Here is a 19,277-nt window from a genome sequence, read left to right on the forward strand (position 1 = left end):
CATGATAGGAAAGGTCTAACAGCTAATTTTCAGGAGGGTGAGAGCACAAGAAAAATACACAAATATCTCTAGTAAATGAAGCCAAAGAAAGTATTTACTTCCTTTCTGAAAATGGCTGAATAGCAGAAGCAGGAATGAAAATAAGTCTTGTTTCTAAGGAAAGATGTCTGGGAAGGGCAGGGTATACTGAGAAGGGAAAGAATTGAAGGCTACGTTGAGAACTACTACCTTATGCAAGCCCAGAGAAACCCAGATATATAGAAGCACTTGCTCTTTCAAACTGTTGTCAGACTGGAGTTCAACAAATGTGATGTTATGAGTAATGTTATCCAGTGATGCCTGAGATCCCACATTAGTGACTACATTTAGTGTTCTTCCTTCTCTATCACAGCTTTCTGTTTGCAAAAGAGAATATGGACAAAGTCCTTACACAGTCTATGGTACTGTAGTGGCAAGTGTCATGAAAGAAACCATCAGGGAATGAGTAATGCCACATCTATAGCAGATTTCAGTAATAAATAGTAAATGGGGCCAGGGATATATACAGAAAAATGGAACTGCAGATATCCACTGGTGATTGGAGTACAAACAACCTTTTTCTCAACAAGTGGGTGGCATATGTGAGAAATGCCATCGTTTCCTGGGCTGCAGGCACCCACCTCACTCCTACATCTGTGACAGTCTTGGCTAAAGCCAATCACACTCAGCTGTGTAGTAAATTCAGAGTTGCATGGTAAGAGATAACAAGTAGGCTACCAGATAGCAGTATGTTATGACGGAGAAAGTAATTTTATATTGTGCTTACCAACAGTAGCAGGCGTGAGAAGGAAGAAAATCGTCAACCAGGTGACCTCATCACCTTCCCTTCTGTGTTCTTCACAATTGGAAGGAGGCTGAACTACAAAATTTTTATATAAAAGCATAGATATGTAGAATTCACTTCGGCCAAAGAACACACACTTTATTTGAAAAATGTAGAAGAAAAGAGATGCAAACTGTTAAGATTAAGAGGGGATGGAAGGCCTACTGTGAAATCACCAAAATTAGTGATTAGATTAGATCTTAGGAAGAAATTCTTCACTGGGAGGGTGGTGAGGCACTGGAAGAGGTTTCCCAGAGAAGCTGTGGATGCCCCATTCATTTCATGGCAGTGTCCAAGGCCAAGTTGAAGAGGGCTTTGAGCATCCTCGTCTAGTGGAAGATGGGACAGTGGGTTTGAACTAGATTATATTAAAGAACCCTTCCAACCCAAATTCTATTATATGATGTTCCATGAAATTTCTTCTTGAAATTATTTCAGGTAATGAATATGAACATCCCACTGCAATGTAAGATATGCCATTGGCAACAACAATTAACACTAAGTTTTGTTGTGGGTTGTTGGTCAACCCAGGGCTCTGTACTAGTGGAAGCTACATTCTCTCTTTCCTGGACCCATCACCTGCCCACATAGGGCCTGAGACAAGCTGCAAGGTCTGTCAGATACTTCTAATGGAATAAAAATATTTTAAAGACAAGGGCTTGCTCTGAAATGCCACTTTTGCAGCCAGGAGACTCTTACTTGAGAAATGGCCACCATGATTTTTCCTTTCCAGAATTTTCTCCTTAACAGACTACATCAGGATCAACAATAAGGCTTTCTAAAATGTAATCTGGTACAATGATTGCATCACTACTAAAAGGAGAGGCAGGATGGACTGAATTAAAGGATGCTGTGGGAAAGGTATTTGGATCTGAAGAATGACTGCTGAGTACAGAAGAAAGAATGCTGTGACCAGCAAGAACAGACCAAGAAAAACTGAAGAGCAAAGGAGGCAAGAAAGTAGAATATGATGAAGCCAACATGTAAGATGGACAATTGTTCTATAGTCTCTAAATTTAAAGACAAGCTCATAGGCACCTTCATCTGTGGAAAGGGTAAGAAGAAGCTCTATGAGGGAGGTTTTCTCAGCAATGGTATACTGGATGGGGGTGGGAGGCAAGACAAGCAAGCAAAAGAGAAAAGAATTGCATCAGACAAGGCAAAAGGATATTTTTGTTCTTGATTTTGCAAAGGTTTAACAAGATTTGGCTCGGAGCCAAATCTAGATGTGATCTGAGTAGATGACGTGCCATTTAGATGCTACCTGTTTCCATGGCTCGCTCAATCCCTTCCTGCCTACAGGCAGAGCTGTTCTCTGTAATCGTTGCTAGCCTCAATCAGCAATAATTACCTGTACATGATCCAGCAAGGTGACTGCTCAGTTTCCTTCCTCTGAATTTCTGGAGATTAAGTAGAATGTAACTGCCAGTGGATTTCTGTGCTTCTACCAATGCATAGCAGGTAAAGATGCCATGTTGCAAATGCTAAAGGAAAAATAAGCTACACTCTGCTAATTGCAGATTTCAGATGGGAGGAGTTGAGACCTTTTTCTCACTTTAAAATGTCTTTTCATTAAATATAATATGAACACTTACTAAATTGAAGATCACACTGAACATATTTTTCCTTAAAAAAAAAAGGTTAAGATAGCAATTAGTGAAAAAAGGCCATGTCTTTCATATCTCCCACAAATGCATCTCCGTAAAAAACAAAGAAAAACAAAACAAAACCAAAAAAAGTAGATTTACTGTTTGGCTTCAGTCCAAGGTGTGGATTTGGGGAGCAGAGCTCTTGTCCTTTTCCTCGACCTCAGTAGGGGAGAGAGAAGCCAGTGCTGATTTCCTCTGGGCTTTTCGCCATCTGTCTCTGCCTCCCTGTTTCTCCCACAGCCTCCCGTGACGTACAGAACATGTGTGGATGCAGATGCCAGATCCTGACTTGTGGAGAGCTCTCTTTTGACCAGGGGCCAGCCTCGCAGCTCGCATGATTCCTTTATGAATCCTAAGCACGTACCATCTTGTACAAATACTGACGTGTCTCGATCCACCAGCTTTTTGCAAAGAAGCTTAATGAAATGCCTCAGTGAATGTGTGTGTCCACTTCACAAAATACCTAGGTGCTCCTGGGGATATTTCCATGGATTTAAAATAACCCCAAACAATTTGCTTTATCAAATGTGTGTGTTTAGGGTGGGGCACTTCCCCACCTTGATGCCTAAGTGTGGTGACAGTCAGGGTAAAACTCCCATCTCATTTTCAGGGAAAAAAAGTAATTAGGCAAAAAAGTAGCAGAAGAAAACAGGTTTGGATTTGGTTTGGTTTGAAGGGGTTTTTTTGGTTGTTTTTTTTCTTTTTGCTCTTTTTGGAATTTGGTTGGGGTTTTCTTTCTGGTTATGAAATATTTTGAACACTACCCAAAAATACTGAAACTCTGCTCTCAGTTGCACTAGCTATCTACCAGCACCTTCCTTTGCCCTCTCTTTGCACTGACATCTGATTCTCAACTGAGCCACTTCTAACCTGGATTTTGTTACTTGTCTTGCAATTACTGCAGCGGGCTGGTTGAAATTTTTGTCAGTAAAGATCTTAAAACAACTTTCAGGCCAGCTTCCCTCCTTCCCATGCAACTACCCTGACGCATTATACAACCCTGTTTTCTGGAAGTGTACCCATAGCCATGGACAACATTTTTGTTAATAATGGAAACAATTTTTTTAAGCTTTTGGACAAGTGGTGCTCAAGGCATATTTGACTTTTTCTCATTAGTATTCATCGTGTGCTTTTAAATATTATGGTCTTTAAGCTAAATAATATTCCTGTAATACTGTAATATCCCACTTTTAGAATGGGGAACAGAAACTTCAGCCTGAGCACGCTGTTCAGAAGTCTGTAGTTGCATACTTTTGCAACATCTTTGTTTTAATAAAAATACATTGATTAAATTGTAAACTAAGCACAATTTTTTATTTCAGTGTTTCTTAGCATATTTTCAGTTCTCTGGATTGTGACTAAGGGTTGTGTGTACTTTAGTTGAAAACAGATTTTTGGCCTGTGATTAAGGCATTTTGATTAAGGCATTTTATGCAGACTTTGGTAAAGTGCTATGTATGGGATCCCATGAACTCTCCACTGCTTTCACTCACACTGGCACACTGCTTCTCAACCACTGCTGGTTCCAGCTTATACTGCCATCTCCAGTTCAACCCTGATACTGCTTAAAATGCAGCTTCTAAATATATCTAAATAGGTGCACTATATGCTTATTATTTATATGGATGTAAGCTCACACCTGGATATAGGCATGCATACATGTGCATAAGTATGTTGTTGTTTAATGTATATCTAGATTTAAAAGTGTTTGGATTATGTTTAATGGATTCAGTTACTAATGAGCTGGAGGCGAGGGGGATGTCTGGCTCCTTTGAACCAAGCTGACAGTGTTTCCCAGTGCTCACATATGTATGTGGAGCTCGTGTAGATCTCATTTCTGCCATTGATGAATGTCCTTGACTAGTGTGCCTGGCCATCTTTTGGCTGCCAAGACCCCATTGCAATCTTATTTTATAGCCAGGTTCCAAGAAGGTTCCACATTATGGGCCTAGAAAAGGTCTCTCATTCCGATCTCTGAAATTATCAGATAGAAGATATTTTAAAGTTTACTAGAACACCCAAACATTAAAACTCCCACTGCTTTGGATCTTGGACTACTTTGGACCCATACAAAGATGGAGTGAGCAAAATTTTCAAACTGGACTTTTGCTGCACAGTGGTCCCATCTCTTCTTTCTTATTTGCCAGGACCCAAGCTCAAGAAAATGTCTCTCTTCTGAAAAGAAACAAAACTTCACTGTACCTCATGTATAGTAACTGTCATAGTTTCTGCTTCCTGATTTCATTTAGCAAAGTCATCAACAGTCATATGAGAAACTCTGAACTGGGTTTATGGCCAACAAATTAGTAGTATTTGCAGTTACAGGTATTATTTTGAGGTAGGAACTGAGGCCTTGTGTGAGAAAACTCTAAACAAGTGAGATAACTGAGTGGAAAATTTTAGCAGAAAGGTAAAACACTATTTTCAAAATTATTTTTGTCCAATGATTCACTTCAGCTGTATTCTCTCATATATTGACTTAGCAAATGAGTGCCTGAAGCCAGATGACACTCAAAAGGGTGTCTTTTCATAGTACTGAACAGTTTGCTTCTGACTTGTGAAATGCATATTTCAAGGCTTTGTATTTACTTGGAACTTAATTCCAAGAGAACTGAGAGACAAGAGATAATTTGTGTTAAATAGAGCCTGAAGAGTGAACTTGCCTTGAGTGTCAGCTTAGGTGCTTCTTTAACACGAACAGCAGAAATGTAATTTGTCATATGAATGCACAAAGCTAGTCATGAGTCAAGATATCCAGCACATAATTGCTTGCCACCTCACACAAACATTTGGATTTGGACACAAGCTTTTTATTTCCTGATCTTTTGGGGGGGTTTATTTGGGTTTTTTGTTGGGTTGCTTTTTGGGGGTTTTGGGGGTTGGTGTTTTTGTTTGTTTGTTTCGTTTGACTGGTTTTTTGCTTTGGTTTGTGCCACTGTTTTTTGCTGTTGTGTTCATTTGCTTGCTTGGGGTTTTTTTGTTGTTTTTTTCTTTGTATAGCACCCAATAAGAAATCCTTATTTTATTAAATACTTTATTCTCCCTGTAAAAACACTGGAGATCTGGAAGTGAAACGCGTAACATTACTGCAAAGCATTAATAACTTCTGTAATTTCAGGGGAATAAGAAGCAGTGGTGCTTAGAGGAAGGAAGGCATAAAATTAATAACTCTGCTTTAAGTGGGCACAGTTCATAGTGTTTTGAGCTTCTGGTAATACAAGAGATATAAAGAAAGCAGAGCTGGAGGAACCAACACAATTCACTTGTGTCTTCATATAAAATACAATAGAATGAAAAGTTATTTATAATAAGAAACTTTGGAAAAACCCTATACACCATCTGTATGTTTCATACATAAAAGAAATTGGGCATAGGTCAGTTTTTTACGATAAGCACTAATATACTGAAAATTAAAATATATAGAGGAAAATTTATAAAAGTGAAAAATTGCCTACTGCCTTGGCCTTTTTGCTAATACATGAGAAAATGTGAGAGGAATATTTTGATTTATAAATAACTGCATGATTGAATAAGGTTAAGATTTTTCAGATGTGACCTAATGTATCAAGAATTTCTTCCCTTTATAACTGGAAGGGGAAGCTGAAAAATTTGAAATGCGGTTTTTGTTGGTATGTAATTAAATTACAAATGACCTTTTATGTAGTTAATCTGTATATTCTAATTTTAAAAGTTTTGTGATTTATTAGCAAGAAAATCTTCTGTCAGTCCTGCACCAATATTCTTATATGAAGACCGTGATCCCTTAATCAGAAGATCCTGTCACCATCAAATGCAGAAGACACAGGCAGTGTACTCCATCCAGCTTCAAGTCCTGCAGTAGTCTGGAAGAACAAATTTTGTGCCTTTGCTATAATGAGAAGGCATTGATTTGTACAGCTACAGATTTATTTTGGTTTAATGCCATTGGGTATTATAAACATTCTAGGAAAGCTACTATGTTTTTCTCTGTGATGACTATTTCTTTGGCAGACTAGAAAATCTCAGTCGGAGTGCTTACTACCAGTTGGAGACATTTTCAAGGATTTTTTGTTCTTTTGGTAATACTTTATAAATAGTACCTGTTTCTTAAGATGCTGGAGAGTGTTATCCTACTTGATACAGACTGTGGAAACACAGGAGAGAGAGAGATCCAAACAAATTGCAGTATGTGGTGCATATTTACTTAAATGTTTATAAGCTGTGTGACACCAAAAAAGCAGAGATCAGCCTTGTTTACCGACCTGAATTTTTATCACATTCTGCTGTCAAATCTTGTTTCATGAATAAATACCTCATTCATGGAAGAAGCCAAATGCATTTCTCAAAAGTACAATTCAAGGACTTGAAGTTTATGCTTCACCGACACTATTTGAATGAGATACATCTCTAGCGGGTGTCTTCCCTGCCCTTGGCAGGGGGCTGGAACTACGTATGGGTCCCTTCCCACCCATTTATTGCGCCCTACAGTTATCTTCCAGGGAGGAGAGCTTTGCACTTCGGGACTCTGCTGGGTACTGCACACAACACACGCACCCAGGGACTTCTACGCCCGTTTCATTATCCCAGCAAGAAGCTCAGACGAGTCAACAGCAAAAAAAAAAAAATCCTAGGCGAGCCCTTTTTAGGCTTAAAGTCCCGTTGCGCGGTGAAAATGCCGCCAGAAAGCATTGTTCAAGATCGCGGAGATGTGTGTGGGGGAAGTTGCACGGCCTTTCCGCCCCCCGTGCCCCGCAGCCCCCGCTGTTCCCGCGGCGGGGCGGGCGCGGCCAGGGCCGGGGCCGGGGCCGGGGCCGGGGCGAGCGCAGGGGCCGAGCCGCGGGGCGCGGCCGAGCGCGGCTGGGGGCAGGTCCGCCGCTGCCACCGCAGCACGTCCGCAGCAGCTCGGCCGGAGCGGAGCTCGCAGGAGTCCATTTTAGCGGGCCAGACCTCGCCGCGGCGGGCGGGGGCAGAGGCGGCAGCGCCCGGGGGCAGCCGCAGCGCCTGGCGGGCGGTGCGAGCGGCGGGCGGGGGAGAGGCGGCCCGGCCGGCGAGAGGGGGTGAACCATCCCGCAGACACACGCTGAGAGCTCGTGGCAGCAGAGAGCAGCGTTTGCCTTGGTTTCCCCTCACACTCCGTCCCCCCTTTCCCCCCACCACCCCCCCCTTTTTTTTTCCCCCTCTTTTCTCTCCAAAAAACATGGCTGAAGCTGGGACGGGCTTTTTGGAACAGCTCAAGTCTTGCATCGTCTGGTCCTGGACTTATCTCTGGACGCTGTGGTTCTTCATCATGCTCTTCCTCGTCTACATCTTAAGGGTGCCGCTGAAGATCAATGACAATTTGAGCTCAGGTAGGCTGCGATCCGCTGCCCCCGTGCCCTGCCCCGGGGGCGGCTCAGCCGGCGGTGCCGGTGGGGGAGCGCCCAGCGCCGCCCCCTCGGCTGTTCCAGCGCTGCCTTCAGCTGCTTGCACTGCTCCTATTGCACTCGAACGTTTTTATTAGCCGGGATTAAAACTTTAATTGTGCCGCTGATAAAAATTAGATCTCTGCTACTTTTTCCCGAATGATAAGTAAATAATAAGTGTGCAAGTTCGCTGGAAGATTACCGCCGTTGCAATGGACTTTGCTTTGGGTGCTCAGACTCGCTAAGGTAGTGTGCCACTGCTGTACTGAAACAGCAGGAACTTAGCTACTGTTAGCCGGTCTGGACTGAGCACTTAGGTCTTTATCTTGAAACTGCTTATTTCTCCTACCCATCTGCTTTGATAATTTAATTTCTGGGCTCCCCACTCTCCCACCCCCATGCTGGAGAAGACAAATTATTTATGGGGCAGATGAGATGTAACCCGTGTGGCATCCCTGCTGCTGGGAAGTCAAACATTATCTGAGCGTTTTTCACCCATCCCTCTGGCCTGTTCTCATTTGATAAGCCTCTGGTAATTCCAGCATCAAAGAAGAATTAAAAAAAAAAAATACAATTCAGCATATGGCAGCTTTCACTTTAACAATAAACACAATTATAAATTGCTTTTATAAGTTATATACTTTAAATGCAATTTTGGTCAAATTTTCACAATATGTCTGGACAATATCTTGTTTCTTTTGACATTGTCACATGCTGATTAGAACAGGAAGTAATTCTTGTTGCTCGATTCTTAATAATTTATGTAACACATACATCCCAGGTAAACATTGCAGGCCACACTTGTCAAGCAGAAGTGTCAGAATGCTTTATGTTATAACTTGAACTATTGCAAAAAATCACAGGCATCCATCTGAGACCTAATCAACCCCCTCTGATTTCTTCCCGAGTTTGAACAAACTAATTCTTGATGTACTTTCTCATTTGAAATGTTACTCCAGCTGAGTCATCTTGGGGTTTACTGAAATGTCTCAAAATGCAAGTAAAATGACAGTATGAAATCTTTGAGGAGTTTAAAAAAGGCTGGAGAAAGTCCATGAGTGCCTGATGAAAATGTGTTACGAGGGAGAGCAATAGGCACAGTATGGCCTTTATGCATTGTCTGATCCTAAATGGAATTTATTAAAAAATTAGTACTGGTAATTACGTGATCGTTCTTTGTTTTGTTTAGTTTTTAAAAGTTTTTGTGAATTAATGAAAACAGATTTAATTTATTGTGGATCATCTTTCCCCGCTAGCCCACCCAGCTGATTACAGTTGGATTCTACTGCCATTAGTTTAAGGTTGATTGTGAAGTACTACAGCAACTGATGATGTGATTCCAATCATATTTATTTCAGTTATGTGAAAGTAAATGTGTAAATGTTGCTACTAAAACTTCTGTGTGACATAAAGAAATAGTAGAGTGATTAAAAACAGTGACTGGTATTTTCCCAGAACAAGTTGGGTCTGTTGGTGAGTTGAGGTCAAACAAACGGCAGGCAGCCAGTTAAAAAACTGCAGTTCCACAGGTGCAATTTGTTCTTCATGAAATAGCTATTTGGAAAGGTTTTAGAGGTTTAGATCAACTAAAACAGAGTCCACTATGGGCTGCTGTGATACGAATGACTAGTGTGGCATGTATGGGAGGGCACCTGCCACAAGGCCCTGGTGCTTGCTACTGCTGTATGACTTTGTTTTTCCGTGCCTAGTGTCAGTATTTTTAAAAGGAAATGGAAGAGCTGGAGGAGATAGTGGAAAAATGATTCCAGGGCTGGAGAGAAGCATCAGAATAAGATTACAGTAAGGTGGTATTGTCATGGAGAGAGAGAGAAAGAAATGGCCTTTTAATAATGAAAAGAATTATAAGAATTGATGACTAGAAGGAGAGGGCAAACTTAATTTCGCCATAATCAGGCATTGATTTTTAGCAAACTTGGATCAGTTGATAAAGGAACCTTTTGGATTTGCATGTCGGAAAGTCTTCAAATCTGACAGTGAAATAGGAATCATTAGTGTTCACACTGCCCTAAATTGCTTTTTGGCAAGGACAGGGGAGCAAGCTGTGCATCACTGGCAGTCAGAGTCATTGCAGATGGTTTCACCAAATAGACGGGTGGTTGGTCACTTGTATCAGAAAGTCTGAGTTAGAAGAAGTGCGGGGTCTTTTTTCCGTCTTTCAGTGTTCTACAGATGTGCACACCTGAGCATTAGTGCATGTTGGTCATCCAGTGTGAGCTCCCAGGCTTGAGGGTCCTCAGTTTGGCCAAGCATAATTTCAGTGTCCTCAGTGGAGTACATTACTGTGATATACCCAAAGGGAAATCTAGGTCTGTCATATAAAAATATTAATGTTAAGTCTGATTGTGGTGTTTCGTGTGGGCTTTTTTTTTTCATTTTTTTAGTTTGATGTCCAGATCAAATAATAGAATTATGAATGGGAGAGTTTGAACTATTGTACCATTCCATTAGCCAGGAAGCAAGAGAGGACACTTAATATGCCAGGCTAGAATATTAAATACAGAATAAACAGTTGAGGAAGTGAATGTTATCATCTTATTCCAAAATACTTAAACATGCCTATTTTATATAATATGCTGTATTTTCTTCCCGTGTTGGCACTTGCAGAACTTCTGAATGCCACACTAATCTGAACTAAGACACACCTCTTCTAAAAATGTGCTTGTTTTTCCTGACATAAGAATTTGGATTTCTAGTCAAATCCTAAGAAGGAAAGAGGCTCTAAACAGTTTCTGATGAATTTATTTATCCTTTCAAAGTGCAACAGAAAGACAAATTTAATGACCAGAGCGATAAGCGACTGGCTTGTGACAAGGCAGACAGGAGGAAACCTCTGGCTTGCTGAGGGTAGAGAAATCAGATAAACTGATTTCCTAAAAGTGTGAAAAATAAATATAGGGGTATGAACTCTGGGCTGAGTCTGGCTCTGTTTCTGTCTGTGGAGTATTATTATTCAGCTGTGCTGGAGCAAGGCCCTGTGGTGTTACCAGCTGAGCTGCTAGAGAGGGGAGCTGTAGAAGCCTGCAGAATGGAAGAAAAACAAGTAAGTTGTCCTGCCAGGCCCCTGAGGTCAGCAGGCCCAGGGTAACCATGGTTGGAATAGCAAGACTACATCACCTTGTGGTAGCTAGGACAGAGTTGTTATCTGAGGAACATGGTATATTCCTTCATTATGATTTTTTAAAAAAATATTATTATTACGTTCCTTCTGAAATAAATAGCTAAAATTTTAATTAATGTGGGATTTGTGATCAGGTAGTAGACTTCTTAAAGTCCGGTACCTGAAACGCTGTGCACAGCATTGGTGTTGGCCATTTGGAGAGGGAAGAGGCTGGCGTGGAGCAGGGCTGGCAGCACTGGCCATCACCATCACTCACCCCTGTGGTTTGTGTGGCCAGGGCATGAAGTGAACATGTTCAAAGTCCTGTAAATTTAGGACAACAGCACTTTCTCTTTGTCCAAGAATCTCTCAGAAGGCACAAAACGGAGAGGTTTTTTTAGTCAGCCTGGCCCACCTCAGATGTGTTCACCAGTGTGTGCACCAGGAAGCAAAGCACTTTGAAAAGACCCATCTTATGAAACTATCTCGTGTTAAACCATGCAAGAAAGCTGAGGGTGATTTCATTAGCAGAAATACTGTGGAAGATGGAGAGATGGAGCCTGCTTCTCAGGTTAGGGCTATGCTGTCTTAGGGTGGTGGCTGCTGTTGGCAAAGCTCATCTCATCTTTCTGAACCTCCCTTTCTGGGCTTCCCGACTGCAGATCTATACTGTGTACTGGTACAATGTGCCCCAATAAGCTGCAGTGTGAGAAAAAAGTCACTTTTCATTCCTGTGGTCTCAAATTCAAGTAGCAGCAGAAAACCTTGCCTGTTATTAAAATTTAACTAATTTGACTCTTTTCCTGCTGCTGCTGATTTGGCCATGTGGGGCTGCATGTGTGCAAGCTGCGGTAACAAAGCCCCCTTAGGACAGAAGGGTTTTTTGGGGACTGGACACCTGGAGTGTGTCTGCCCTGGGCAGGGGGGCATGGCTGCAGCTGCTGGGGCCAGCGCCTGCTCAGCCTTTGAGGCCACTGTGTCCAGGTGCATTTGCTGTGATAGCATCTTGACAGCCGGTCAGGAGGCATTGTTCCCCTTCATAAATTTAAGCTAATGCAGTTAATCATGAGGGTTGGAAAACATTAACCTGACAAAGGCCAGGGAGTTTCAAATAGTTTGAAAACCAGTGAACAGATTCTTTCTGTTAAATGAAGGACAGTTAGTTTACTTTTACAGACTTGCTGGTAATTGTTCGGTTTTCCTTCAAAGCAATCTGCCATCCTTGCGATGGGTTTTCCTGTAAGCATCTGCTGTGTGAGCTACAGAAGTGAGTGTGGTAGTGGGTGAGTCAACAGAAAACCTGGAGAAAAACTCTCATGCCACCAAAGGAGATGGAAGAATTCTTAAATCCATGCAAGTGCCATGTAGATTTGTTTGGGGTATTTGTAACAACTTGACTGTTGGAAGTAAAATTTCAAATGCTTGACCACTTCTGTCAAAGGCAGCATCAGTCCTGCATATGAAATTCACAGAATCAGTTACAGACAGATAGTTTGCTCACTGACCTAAAATCACTTGCATTAATTTTTGCTTTTCTTAGAATGTAAATTAAATATTTACTAAATATTGATCTTATTTTCTACTTAGTGGAATCAAACAGTGTTTTCTTAACTGTTGACCCCTTTCTTCAATCGTATCAGTTGCAGCACCACAAAGCATTTGTAGTTGCTGCTGAGCCTCTGGACCGGATTTGGATGTTAGATGTTTTTTTTTTCACCTGCCTTTTTGGGTTTTGCAAAAATTAGTTTTTACTGCTGTAGGCCAATATTCCAGAGGTTATTATAAAACAGGTTTTAACTGTTTTAAGCATGTGTTTTCATCATGGTACTCCTGGAAACTCTCCCTTTAATTTTTTACGGAAGAGATTATGATGTTCATGAAAGTAGTATGTTACTTTTGACAAAAAGTAGACAAATCTTTGTAGATTAGCCTGGAGATTCTTAGGGGAAAAGCCATATCAAAACTTACTGAATCAATGCACAATGGATGCAGTATACAATGATACTCATTTTCTGGGAATTTTGACATTTCTTCACCAGTTTGAATTTTTGGTTGAGCTAAATTTTTCAGTCAGTGTCAGATGCTGGAAACAGAGTGAAGTTTGTAGGAAATGCAAGGTTTTTAGAAAGTACTGTTTTAAGAAATAGACTTTCTTACTGCAAAAGCTCTGGAAGACTTGCAGTCAGTATTTCAGGGGAAATGTGGAAGCCAGAGCCTTCAAAATAATATTTGATAACATCTTGAGTGAGCTTACTGTAACGCTGACTGATACACAACCATGGAGGTGTACTGCCAGCTTCTAACTGAAGTTTAATGTCCTCTGTGTGCTGATGAAAATCTGTGGAAATGCTCCTAAAACTGCATATGTGTATTGGGATTTTCCCAAAGCATCTGCTGAATGCCTGGACAAATTTAGCCCAAAAGGACGTAAGCCCCTCATCATTCACAGGGGTCATAGGTCCTAATTGTATGAGTGGCTGTGAAAATATCACCATTCTAAATTAAAGAAAGAACTTAGATACATTTTTTGTGGTTATTTTGCAAAGAAAATGCAAAAATCTAGATCATAAATTCGCATTTGTGAAGGACTAAAGAAGTGCTAACTGATGTCATTGCCTCAAGGACTGAAAAGAGAGAGAAAAGTACATAATTCTGAGCCAAGGCTGAACGTTAAATGAAAAATAGAAGGTCATGATGCCTGCCTGAGAGCAGCACCTGGCAGGAATTAGGAAGATGGTGTTTGATAAAAAATGGATTTTGGAGGGAATGACCTGCCTGTGTTTTACAATGGATTCTCTGAGAGGAGCTATGGAGGATATAGCAAAACCACACTGTTAGTCCAAGGAAGCTCAAGCTGTCCCTCTAATCACAGAGAGGCTTCTTGACAGTAGCTAAGGAGGTGTAAGAGTTTTAATCTAGTTGACAGACATATAGTGATCTTCCTAAATATTTGGAAGTAAAAATCATGTTAAGTTGTCAGAATTGGGGCCCAAATCATCAGTGAAGAAGCAGCCTAGCTGTGAGATGTGCTGTGTGCAGTGCCCTTGCTTTAGTGGAGAGGTGCTTGCTTATGCTGTAAACTCTAGTGGGAAGAAAGTAGTAGGTACTAAAATAGCCTTTAATATAGAGAAGACAGATCTTAAAAAAGGGGTGGCTGCCAACTGAACCAGAGGAATGCACATGCTAAATATTTTTTATAAGAGATTTTTGAAGATGTGTTTTTGGACCCAGCTGATAAGGCATGGGATATTACCCCTCTTCATCTTTGGCTCTCATAGTGCTGAGACCTTCAGTGTAATGAGGATTGCCAGGCTCTTCAGTGGGGAAACTGGGAGTGAAATCTAATGGCCCACAGGATAGCTGACTAGTTAAAACACATCATGCTGAGGTTTAAAAACCCCCATGCCCAGCTAAAAACTCTTGCTGATAGTGTGCAGGTATGTTGTGCGCAGAGGCTCTGACAGTCCCAGATGTGCCAGGACTTTTGTGTGCATGCCAGAGTAGTTCCCACTGAGTCCAAGGTTTCTGTGTGTTGTTCAGTCAGTTGGCAAGCCCTCTGCTTAAGGGAGAGTTATTTGTCTTGTTGGCAAGTGCTAAAGCAAATAAAACCATTGAAGTGGTGACTTAGGTTGGAGGGCCAAAGCAGTTTCTTCTGGATTGAAGTAATGACATTGCTGTCAGAAGCTCATGAAGTCTTTTGTGTGGCTGTCACAAGAAGTCAGGATTCACCTTTTTTTATCCAAGATTAGTTATTTAAGAAGATATTTTATATTTAGCAAAATCTGGCCCTGCTCTGGATACCTGTCAGAATGTTGAATACAACTGAGAGTTCTATTGAACTGTATAGGGAGAACTCAGGCAAAGGGAAATGAGACCTTGATCCTGCAAACCTTCAGTGCACAGGCCCAGGGCTTTACTGCACAGGTAATTAATATACATGAATTCTCAAAGACTTGGGCCTAAATATTTTACTAAAGTACTGCAGTGAGCCTGTAGCATTATGGGGGATAGAGTCCCCAGTCCTTTCTGCCTGAAGGTAGTTTTTCCTCTTGTGGTTTGATGATCGCACCGAAGTTTTGCTTTTTTTTTTATCAGAGCTGTTTCAGGAACATACTTAAGGCATCTGTCATAGAATTTAGAGTAACACCTATCCTAGTCCTGTGGACAGACTATGAGGTGCTTGTGGGGATGTTACTCCACTGTTGGCTGTTAAAGGGGGTGGCTGAAGGCTCCTTCCACCTGTTTTTAAATTAGCTCTTTGTGGCACTGAAGGCATCTATTGAAAGACTGTGTTATAAACTCCAGTTTGTCCTCATGTCTGTGAAGTGTCATGTGGACCAGTGATGCTGTGTAAATACTAATGAGTGAAAGTTGCTTTGTGAAATCCCAGCACAGACTAATTGGAATTATTTTGTGTGTGTCTTAGTCGGGCACTGCAGAAGGGCAACCAATTTTAACACCAAGAGCACTAAGCTGAAACAACGATAATGCATTTAAGGACAAGAGTTAATGTCATGCTTTCAGCAGACAGAACAAACAAGTTGTAACTGTTAAGCCTGAGGAAAGGGCCTAAATTCAAAGTCCAAATCAAACCTCGCCAGCTGCTGAGAGAAGACAAAGATTTATTATTGTGGAGTCTAAAATGGAGATTTGTCACTGTGGTAGACTCACTGCTTAAGCGATTAAGTGCACTTAAATATACCAATTAGAAGGATGAAAGCTATAGGGCAAAAATGCAATGCAGTCATCTTTAAGATTCCTATTCTGTGTAGTGTGCCAACTGCAACCATGAGAACTAATTTCCAGCTCACTTTCTACAAATAAACTTGGCTTATTAAATGTCAGGGCTGTTAGGTTGAAATATGTAGGGTCTTGTGCACAATGGCAAGACACTCAGAACTTAAAGCATAAGAAATCAAATTTAAAGCATAAGAAATGTTATCATCATCATCATCATCTTATTTTGTAAGGCAGCCATTTATTTCTCAAGAAAATATGCTTGTAACCCGAGAGTGTCATAGATGTTGAACTTCACATAACTAAATGTTTTCATGACATGTCCTGTATGTTTGTGCTGAGGGCTGAAAATTGTTTACAGCGTGGCTTGGTCTGAAGCAAGGTTATATGATCCACTAATGCACTTAATCTTCCATGTGAAATTTCTTTTGCTATTTTTAATACTGAAGTTAACTTGATAGCAGTGCACCCATCTGGTATGTTTTACACAAATCTCAGCTTAGAGTCCCAGGCTAGTCATTTCCTCAGTTTTCAGAGAGAAGGTTAAACCAGAGCCTGTCAGAGAAGGCTTGCAGCTGGCCTTCTGCACCCTGAGCAGGGGACAAGGGGACACAGAGTCCTGGTGTGAGCCTCAAGATACTTCTTGAGCAGAAGCCAACTTTGTGCAGCAGCAGGATGCTGCAGCTGAGCTGATGAGCTCTCCCTGTGAAGAGAAGGACCTGAGGAGGTCTTGTTCAGGGCTGCACTGATGCACAGTTACTGATCTTAGAAGCCAGAGGTGTCTTCTCTATAGTGATTGAGTTGATGCATTTATCTGCCTGCTCAGAGTAGGCTCCTGTATTGTGCTGCATTGTTATAAAAGTGCCTTCTGGTCCCTGTGTCTGACTGTCCTGCTTCTTGGGTCAGGACAAAGGAGGCTTGATACAAGCACAAGTGAATCAATTTAGCAGTTAATATTGTCCTATATTCTCCCAGAAATTCTTGTCAAGAGTTTACAGTTTAAAAGTGCTGATGACAGCTGTGTTAGCAGTCACCCCAAAAGCCACATAGTCTTGTGGTGGACACAAGTCCCAAGGAGCTCTAATTAGCTTCAGGATTTCTGAGGGTGTCTGAGCTGCAGGATTTCCTCAGACCTGGCCAGGAGGGTTTGGCCTGTGTTACTGCTGGGTTCTGTCAGTGGCTCCACAGACGGTGGAGTTTCCACCCTTGATGTCCTCCTGTGAGGAGTATGTAGGGGCAATGCTCTCTGGCCCTGGAGAGGTGCATAGGCCTCTCTGGGTCCCCTGCTCCAACAGTCATATTTTACATTATCTTCCCATAAACTGCTGCACTGAAAGATTTTTTTCCAGAACATGATAATTCTCATGGACAGAAGCTTTGCTCTCACTCTGGCTTGGATGTATTTGCGGCTGGCTTGCACATGTTTGTGCTGGTGACAGTCTCTCCTTTGCCTGCAGAAGCAGCAGCACCACTGTGAAGACTGGTTCCCAGTGCATTTATGTGGGGTCTTTCCTGCCTGTCCATCCCTTATAAGATTGAGTCAATTGGGTTGTCCTTGCATGTTTTCCTGACTTGATTGAGTCAATTCGGTTCTCCTTGCTGGATGCCCTTGATTCTGCTGGTAGTACTTTATTCTTTCAGTTTTCTGGCCATTTCCTAACTGGGTTTGTACACTCTCCATCGTGCCAAGGTAAGGCTTCACTAACTGCCTTATATAGTGTCATTAATCCATCTCACCTTCCAGGGAAAATAGTTTTCCTTGCTGGTTCCTTGCCTTTTTCCCCATTAACTTTGATATGGTGTCGCTGGCAGCTCATGCCAGATGCCTTCTGCACCTCTTGGTTTTGGTAATGAAAATACTCTGTAAGGCTCAGTTGGCAGCTCCATGTGCTCTCCACACTGTCCAGTGCTCCCAGGCTGGCTGCAGGTTTCTCCATCTCCTGTTTTAACCAACTTTCTACACCACTGTCAGTACTTTACCAAAATCCAGACGTTTTAGAGCTACACATTTTTCTTGGTAAGAGAAGTGAATATTTTTTCTAAAGGGGCACATCTGATTGGTCTGGCATGATTTATTTATTTTGTGTTTTATTCTATTTTTTCATGTACCTCCATTGCTCAATTTACTGTTATCCTAAAAATTCTCAGTACCTTGCGTCTGCATTTTAAAAACAGAAATAAGAAAAACTCTGGCATAAATTGGGTGGTTTGAACAGTCTATTTCTTTATTTGAAGACCTTAGCTGATAGACTGGTAAAAGGTAGAAACTGAAATTAAATTTCCATTATTATTTTGAGAAAGTCTGTGTTGCGAATCTGGTCTCCATGAAGCAGTTGCTAAAGCTGCTACTGAGTTAAGGAAATTATAATGTTGCCCCAAGAGTTTTTTTTACATTAGTCTCGATAGAGGAGGGTATATAGCATGAATGACTCCCATACACCTTCCTGCAATTTGAAAGAAGTTTGCACATTTGCTGTCTTCCTGGATTTGAAACATGACAGGTATCAAGACACTGAGAACTGATAGCAGTGCAGGTTAAATAAAGGCATTTAGCATGAAAAGAAGTTGACCTGTCTAAACCTAATCTGCAAAATTTCTTAGCTGCTTTTATGTTTAAAACTTTTTAAGCTGTTCTCTTGCCACATGCTTTTATAACTCTTGAAGTTGCAATATAAATTTTCAGTTTTACAAGGTATCATAGAACTTCTGATGGTGTGATGAATTTTGCACGACATAAGCCAAACCCATTAATTAATAAATCACTCACTGAAAACTTTGTGTGCTTCAAGTACTATTCTACTCTTATGTAAGTCAGGTAGATCTAGAAATCCCAATTGTTCTTCAGGCCAGATTCAAACTGGCAATGACTGATTATGGAATAATACTGTTATTGGGTGATAGTTTTTATTTTTGTTTCTGAGTAATATATACAGCAATATACAAAATATGTTCTATGATATAGACTAAAAATATATTGATATATATTACATTATATAAATTATTCATGTTAGTAACATATATGTAATGAAATACATACGTGGCTTTCCCCTTGTGTTTGAGGTTACACCTTTATCATTTGGGGTACAGAGTCAGTGATGTGCAGGACTAATTGGCATTGTTTGCTCCTTTCCCTAGGTGAACTAGTAATAAGTAAGTAAGTAAGTAAATAAATAAATATCCTACAAAATCTTCCTTGCAAGTCTGTTCTTCCCTAGGTGCGGTGGAGTTCCTGTTGCCAGATGGCAGCAGCGTGTGGGTCCGGGTGCTGCCGTGCTCTGGCTGTGCTGCTGGGCCCTGTTGGCCCATGGTGTCTGTCAGTGAGAGTGAGAGCAGCCACCCCTCGCTTGTGGTGGCTGGGAATGCCGACCCAGTCTGGGTCACTGGGAGGACAGCTCCCACCCTGGGGATCACCCAAGATCTCAGCTCTTCCACCCCGGGTTATAATCCCTTTGCATCTTGGCAATGGATCCCTTAGAGCTGGAGTTTGTGGTTTACTCCAGGCTGAACACTGGAGACTTTCTTAGTCTAAA

At 41.4% G+C, this 19,277-nt stretch overlaps 1 protein-coding gene across 1 annotated transcript in view; it reads left to right on the forward strand.

Moving 5' to 3' along the window:
* Positions 1-7,652: 7,652 nt before the first annotated feature.
* Positions 7,653-19,277, forward strand: part of LOC131592161 (suppressor of tumorigenicity 7 protein homolog) — a 139,673-nt gene continuing 128,048 nt past the window's right edge. The window contains exon 1 of the mRNA XM_058863477.1: positions 7,653-7,838. Coding sequence (XP_058719460.1) covers positions 7,688-7,838 — 151 coding nt within the window. The 5' untranslated portion in view covers positions 7,653-7,687. The remainder of the gene's footprint in view (positions 7,839-19,277) is intronic.

This window comes from Poecile atricapillus, chromosome W (assembly GCF_030490865.1).
Source record: "Poecile atricapillus isolate bPoeAtr1 chromosome W, bPoeAtr1.hap1, whole genome shotgun sequence".
In the NCBI taxonomy this organism is placed as follows: Eukaryota; Metazoa; Chordata; class Aves; order Passeriformes; family Paridae; genus Poecile; species Poecile atricapillus.